General features: G+C 39.0%; 1 protein-coding gene across 1 annotated transcript in view; it reads left to right on the top strand.

Moving 5' to 3' along the window:
• dhrs13a.1 (dehydrogenase/reductase (SDR family) member 13a, tandem duplicate 1) overlaps positions 1-7500 on the top strand; it is a 12217-nt gene that overhangs the window by 4278 nt on the left and 439 nt on the right. Inside the window, exons 3-4 of the mRNA NM_001007363.2 lie at positions 17-140; positions 3233-3559. Coding sequence (NP_001007364.2) covers positions 17-140; positions 3233-3559 — 451 coding nt within the window. The remainder of the gene's footprint in view (positions 1-16; positions 141-3232; positions 3560-7500) is intronic.

Here is a 7500-nt window from a genome sequence, read left to right as displayed (position 1 = left end):
TTTGATTGTAAAACAGGAAACGGGAAGCAAAGAGGTGTTGTACATGCACTTGGATCTGGCCAGTCTGAAGTCTGTGAGATCTTTTGCTGAAAACTTCCTCAAGAAAGAATCCAGATTGGACATTCTTATCAACAATGCAGGTATGCCTATAAAATATACACAACTTTTTAACATTACTTGAAAATTCCGCCTCACATTTGTGACCAAAAAATCCCCACAAGGTCAAAATTGACTGGTATTTAATGGCATTTATAAACTTATCGGGACATTTGTCATCAGGGCCTAGTTTTTCAAAAGTAATCCAGTGGGATTTTGGATCACAGATTGGATCAAATCTTGGAAATCGGTTTTTCAAAAGCAATTGAGGGATTTTGAATTATTATCAGACCATGTAATCCAATCTTACATTTGATTTAGATCAAACCTGTCCTCAAAATCAAAACTTTGAACTCAGATTGGGATTTATTTGATTCCAAAAAACAGAATTATTCTGCCCCCTTTATAAGGATGGATTCAGTTGTGATTTTTTTTAACCAAATAAACCAGACAAAAAAGTTTTCATTTTGAAGTAAATGATCACAAACTTAATGGTTACTGATGATCTATAAATTCCTTCATATTTAAAGCCTATATGAAGCATGTCACATCTAATGAAATATGAAGAGTTCAGATACAAAAACCTCTAAAGGCCATCTGAAATGTTCACTTGTGATGAACATTTTCTCAGCCTCCTGTTCAATTATTTCATTTTAAAGGCAATAAAAAAGAAATTATTCGTTACTATAAAGGTCAAACTTTTCCCAGTGATGGGTTGAGGCTGAAAGGGCATCTGCTGCGTAAAAACTTGCTGGATAAGTTGGCGGTTCATTCCGCTGTGGCGACTCAGGAATAATAAAAGGACTATGCCGACAAGAAAATGAATGAATCAAGGTAAAATTACTAAGCCTAAATAAAGGAGTTGGAGAAAAATGCTAATTTCAGAAGGAAATATCAAATGGCATTTAGAGATTTTTGCATCTAAACTCTTCAAATGATAAAAAGCAACAACAAAACAATATCTAAGCAGTATTGCGTTAGAACAAACTAAAAAAATGTTTAATGTGTGTTGATTGCAGTGTTTCAGCTTCTTACCATTAAAACAAACAATAGCTGTTTGCAGCCACTGGTATTTTGCCTGCCTGTTGTTCATTTTCTTGTCAGCTTAGTCCCTTTATTAATCCGGGGTCGCCACAGCGGAATGAACCGCCAACTTATCCTGCAAGTTTTTACGCAGCGGATGCCCTTTCAGCTGCAACCCATCTCTGGGAAACATCCACACACACACAATCATACACTATGGACAATTTAGCCTACCCAATTTACCTGTACCGCATGTCTTTGGACTGTGGGGGAAACCGGAGCACCCGGAGGAAACCCACGCGAAGGCACGGAGAACATGCAAACTCCACACAGAAACACCATCTGAGCCGAGGTTCGAACCAGTGACCTTCTTGCTGTGACGCGACAGCACTACCTACTGCGCCAATACGTCGCCTAATTTTAAATGTAATACATAAAAATATTGGGCGACGAAGTGGGGCAGTAGGTAATGCTGTCGCCTCACAGCAAGAAGGTCGCTGGTTTGAGCCTTGGCTGGGTCAGTTGGCATTTCTGTGTGGAGTATGCATGTTCTCCCTGCATTTGCGTGGGTTTCTTCCGTGTGCTCCATTTTCCCCCAATAGACATGCAGTACAGGTGAATTGGGTAGGCTAAATTGTCTGTAGTGTATGAGTGTAAATGAGTGTGTGTGGATGTTTCCCAGAGATGGGTTGCGGCTGGAAGGGCATCCACTTTGTAAAAACGTGCTGTATAAGTTGGCGGTTAACTCCGCTGTGGCGACCCTGGATTAATAAAAAGGGACTAAGCTGAAAATAAAATGAATGAATGAATAGAGGAATTATTAACCTACGTCACAATGAATGAATGAATTAATGAATGAATATTAAAATATTAAGCTCATGTAGCCCAGATGAAAAAAAGCAAAACTAACAACACTTCATGGTGGCAAGGTGGCTCAGTGGTTAGCACTGTCACCTCACAGCAAGAAGGTCATTGGTTCAAGCCCCGGCTGGGCCAGTTGGCATTTCTGTGGGGAGTTTGCATGTTCTCCCCATGTTGGTGTGGGATTTCCTCCGGGTGCTCCCCACAGTCCAAACACATGCGCTAAAGGTGAATTAAATAAACTAAATTGGCTGTAATGTATAGGTGTTTCCCAGTATTGGGTTGCAGCTGGAAGGGCATCCACGGCGAGAAAACATAACCTGGTAGAGTTGGCGGTTCAATACGATGTGGTGACCCCTGATAAATAAGGGGACTAAGCCCTAAGGCAAAAGAAAATAAATAAATGAACAACACATTACAACACAGGCTCATTCTGAAAACGTAGCCCTGTATACATTTCTGGAGATCACGAATTATGTAGCCAGAAGTACGTATGGCTGCATTTAATCTTTTAACAAACGCTAGGGGGCGGTATGGCACCGTTTCTTTTCGTGCTTACCAGCTGACCGCTCACCTCTCTATGGACGGCTTTCATGCTGTTACCAGTTTGACCAGTATCTCGATATGTACGTCAGCGGACGTAGAGCAAACAACAGTTACTGAAAGCAGAAAAGATAAAAACAAAAGCTAAAAAATAAAATAAGCAAGTAAATAACAGGGTGAGAATGTAAAAAAAATCTGAAAACGTGGTAAAAATCAGGATTTTTCTGGATTGCTTTTTAAAACACGGTCGGTTGGGTTCAGGGAAGAGGGTGGGCGGGTCAATCGGTGCTTTTTAAAACACTATTGGTTGGGTTGGTAAGTCAGTCAGTCGACAGTGGATTTATGCGAGAACAGCAGGCTCTAACGGTGCTCGCCAAAAAAAATTAGAGATCTAAAAAAGCGAACACAGCAGCCTCTGGTGAATTCACGAAAACAAAAACTACAAATCAAAAAGTACCTCCTGGGATTTACTTTGCTCTCACAGAAATGTATATAAAGGAACTTAATCAGAATGAGCCTGGGACACATTACTTACCTTAAAAAGTAACTAAGTGACATATTTAGTTATTTAAAGAAATTAACTCAAGATTGTAATATATTTCTTTTAAAAGTAGCTTTAATCCCCAATATACACACATTTTTTAACATTAATTGAAAATTCCGCCTCATATTTAAAAGCTTTACATTGTTTTTCTGCATCTACATGTAGGACTTGTGATTGGTGGCAAGACTGAGGATGGCTTTGGAAGGATGTTTGGCGTAAATCACCTTGGTCACTTCTTGTTAACGGATCTGCTGCTGAAACGGTTAAAAGAGTGCGGTCCCAGCAGAATCGTAACCGTCTCTTCGATGGCCCATGCGTGGGGGAAAATGGATTTCAACTGCATCAACGCTCAAAAAGATTTGGGCAAAGGAGATTCTGCTCTGGGCTTGCTGATGTTGTACAGCCACAGCAAACTGTGCAACGTCCTGTTCACACACGAGCTGGCCAAGAGACTCAAAGGCACAAACGTCACCTGTTACAGTCTGCATCCAGGTCAGTCTGAGAGCGCACGTAATCAATTTAATTCGAGTTTATTTGTACATTACATTACAATCAAATCCAGAAAGAGCTAAGGTGTTGAGTATAGGGAGGACAGTATATATACAGTTGAAGTCAGGGCCGGAGTGGGACTCCTTTTCAGCCCTGGAGTTTCAAGCCTCAGACCGGCCCACCTCAGTTCACAACTGACAATATTAAAATAAGGTCATTTCCAAATCAGTTTCTAATGACACTATCAAGTCTTTTTTTGAGAAAACAGCTGCTTTAGAACTTCAAATGTTCAACAACCCTAACAGTATTATATGTCTTAACAATAAAAATGAAAAAAAAATTAGTACTCAAATGAGAATCGAACCCAGGTCAGCGGTGTCATAACATAACGTGCTAACTGCTGGACCACAACAACTTTACATTGACTAGAGACTCATCTGAGTTATATCATCATTAACCTGCAGGCTGCATCTAGCTCACAAGGATCCGAGAAAATAGATAAAAAGAGAAGAGTTGCGGTAAAATAATGAATAAAAAGGCTGTGGTCAAGTAAATAAATGAATAAATTTAAAAAGTGTGACTGCTGAGAGCAACAGATTCTGCAGCTAGGGACACCGGCCCTCGCGGCCAAAAAACGGACCGGCCCACCGGGAATTCTCCCGGTCCTCCCGATTAGCCAATCCGGGCCTGGTTGAAGTCAATATTTTTCACCGTCCTGTGATTTTTTTCTCCTTTTTAAATATTACCCAAATGATGTTTAACAGAGCAAGGAATTTTACACATTATTTCCTATAATATTTTTTCTACTGGAGACAGTCTTATTTTTTTGGCTAGAATAAAAGCAGTTTTTACTTTTTTGAAAATCATTTTAAGGTCAATGTTAATGTCCAATGTTAATGTTTTCAATTGTCTACAGAACAAACCACTGTTGTATAATGACTTGCCTAATTATCCTAACTTGCCTAAATAACCTAGTTAAGCCTTTAAATGTCACTTTCAGCTGAATAACAGTGTCTTAAAAAACGTCTAGTAAAATATTGTTTACTGTCATCATAACGAAGATAAAATAAATCAGTTAGAAATTAGTTATTAGTATCCCGGATGCCCGTGAACGAGTGATAATCTCCCGGAAATCGTACATCTCCCTCTCGGTCCTCAAATAAGTCACGCACCCTTCTCACCCCTCACCAACAGATCCATCCTCGCTCTTCAGGCACGTCGCGCACACTCTGCTGTTTCTCAATTCCAAGAACGCAGAGAACAGACTTGTGTTCTTGTGGATATCGGTCTTGCCAGTTGTCCTCGGGAGAACGAACTCAGGTGACCGCGAGGGCAGAGAACGCGTCCTTTGAGAATTGAGATGCTGCGTTCTTCCTGATGGTCACATGACCTTCACGTGTTTTAAATGGTAAATTATTTAAACATTACAGCCTTCATACAATGATTTATTGTTTTTCCCCTTTTCAAAATATATACTTTGCATAAAAACATTATAAATATATGCCGCACAATATAAATTAAACAGATTTTAATGCGAATTTCAGCAAACAAACACCCTTAATGTGTTTATTCCTTTACTAAGATGTCCATGGTAATGTTTACTTTCACCGTTTCATTCAGGGAAACTCCTGAGGTAAATAATTCATATCTATGAACTTTAATAATAAATCTAAATAAAATGCTGCGCTTCCCACCTCCAGTCGCAATGACTTCTGGGACTTCCAGAGCTAGTTCGGTGCTCAAGTCTGCATCGGTGCGTCCTCGATATCAAGAACACATCCGGGAAGTTTCACGCGTCCTCTGTACTTGCGGTCTTGAGTATTGGAACTGAACTTTGGCAGCTGATGATGACGTTGCACGAGAACACGAGGACGCAAGACCGCAGAAGAACGCATATTGAGAAACAGCCTCTGTCAAACAACACCCACCCCCCTCTCTTGCCCGAGTATTACAAGTCTCAACTTGGGATGTCTGGGCCAGATGCTAGGGCCATGGTCTTTAGCCTCCTTGTTAAAGCAACCGACTCCCATGCAAAGAATCACCACCGGGATGTGTGCTCTGGGACGGGTAGGTTAGACGTGGGGGCTCGTCCGGGATGGGAGTGAGGTTTAGGGGGGTGAGTGTAACTGAGGCCAGCTAGTGAAGTGCTGTGGAGGTAAACCTCACTCCTCTAACCTCAAAATGTGCTCTATCAACAGATGCAATAGGTCATGGTCTTTGGCCTTCTTGTTAGAGCAACCGACTCACATGCTAAGAATTGCCAGTTCAATATCAGCTCAGACTGGGTTGGGTGCAGTGGGACCGATGGGCTACATATATTTTTGTCCAGGTCATGGAGTGTCAGGGGGTTTTGTTATTAATGTGAAATTTTACTTTCCATTTATGAAAATGTTATCTTCCTATGTTTTGTATTGTGTTAAAATGATTAGTTTTTAAGTGTAGCCTATATTAGGTGGCATAAATGGTCACTGAGCGAATTAAAGAAGAGAGCTAATTACAGGTTGCGAGCTATTTACTGTTACATTTTAAATTTGTTTGAATTAGAATTTAATATTTCTGTTTTTTGGCTTTGCAGCTGATATTTAGTCACAAAATTAAAATGTTAAATTGTGTAAGGCAATCATTCATTCATTTTCCTTTGGCTTAGTCGCTTATTTATCAGGGGTCGCCACAGCGGAGTGAACGGCCAACTAATCCAGCATACAGTTGAAGTCAGAATTATTAGCCCTCCTTTGAATTTTGTTTTCTATTTTAAATATTTCGCAGATGAGGTCTGTCTAATAATATTTTTTCTTCAAGGGAAAATCCTATTTGTTTTATTTTGGCAAGAATAAAAGTAGATTTTTAATTTTTTAAAAAGCCATTTTAAGGTGAAAATTATTAGCCCCTTTTATATTTTTTTCGATAGTCTGCAGAACAAACCATCAATATATAATAACTTGCCTAATGACCTTAACCTGCCTAGTTAACCTAGTTAAGCCTTTAAATGTCACTTTATGTTGTATAGAAGCGTCTTGATAAATATCTAGTCAAATATTATTTACTGTCATCATGATAAATAAAATATATATCAGTTATTAGAAATTAATTATTAAAACTATTATGATTAGAAATGTGTTGAAAAAAAATTCTGTCCGTTAAACAGAAATTGCAAAAAAATAAACAGGTGGACTAATAATTCAGGGGGCTAATAATTCTGACTTCAACTGTATGTTTTACACAGCAGAGATACCCTTTCAGCCACAACCCACTACAGAGAAACACCCATACACTCTCATACACACACATTTTAATTGGTTAATTATATAGCGCATATTATAGCGCATGTGCTTGGACTGTGGGGGAAACCGAAGCACCCGGAGGAAACCCACAGACTCCACACAGAAATACAAACTGGCGCAGCTGGGACTTGAACCAATGACCTTCTTGCTGTTAGGCAACAGTGCTAACCACTGAGCCACCCTGTCACCCTTAAGAGGATGATTATTAAATCTACTTATTATTGTTATGATCTAATAAAAAAAAACTTTAATTAAATATGGCCATTCAGTCTAACTTCCAGTCCAGGTTTTTTAAGTGTAGCCTATTTTAGGTGGCATAAATGCTCACTGACTGAATGGAAAATATAGCTAATTAGGTTGTGAGTTAATTACTGTTTAGTTTTTTTTTTATATGCCCAACCAGTATTTAGTCACGCATTTAAAATTGTACATTTATGTAAAAGAATTAATATTAAATATATTGATCAATGTTTTGTTCACGTTATAATAGTTAATAGGCCCATTAATTCACTACTTGCAGTCCAGATTTGTGACAAAACACAATGAAAGACTGAAAGAAAGTCTGCTCTGTGCTCACAGATCATTAAAAAAATCAATTTTTGGAAGGAAAGTCATGGAAAAGTCAAGAAATTTCACATTTTGTCAAAGTGGGAGTCCTAAAAA

The sequence above is a fragment of the Danio rerio genome, chromosome 10, assembly GCF_049306965.1.
Source record: "Danio rerio strain Tuebingen ecotype United States chromosome 10, GRCz12tu, whole genome shotgun sequence".
Taxonomy (NCBI): domain Eukaryota; kingdom Metazoa; phylum Chordata; class Actinopteri; order Cypriniformes; family Danionidae; genus Danio; species Danio rerio.
The sequence above is the reverse complement of the archived record's forward strand: the minus strand, read 5'-3'. Positions and strand labels throughout refer to the sequence as shown.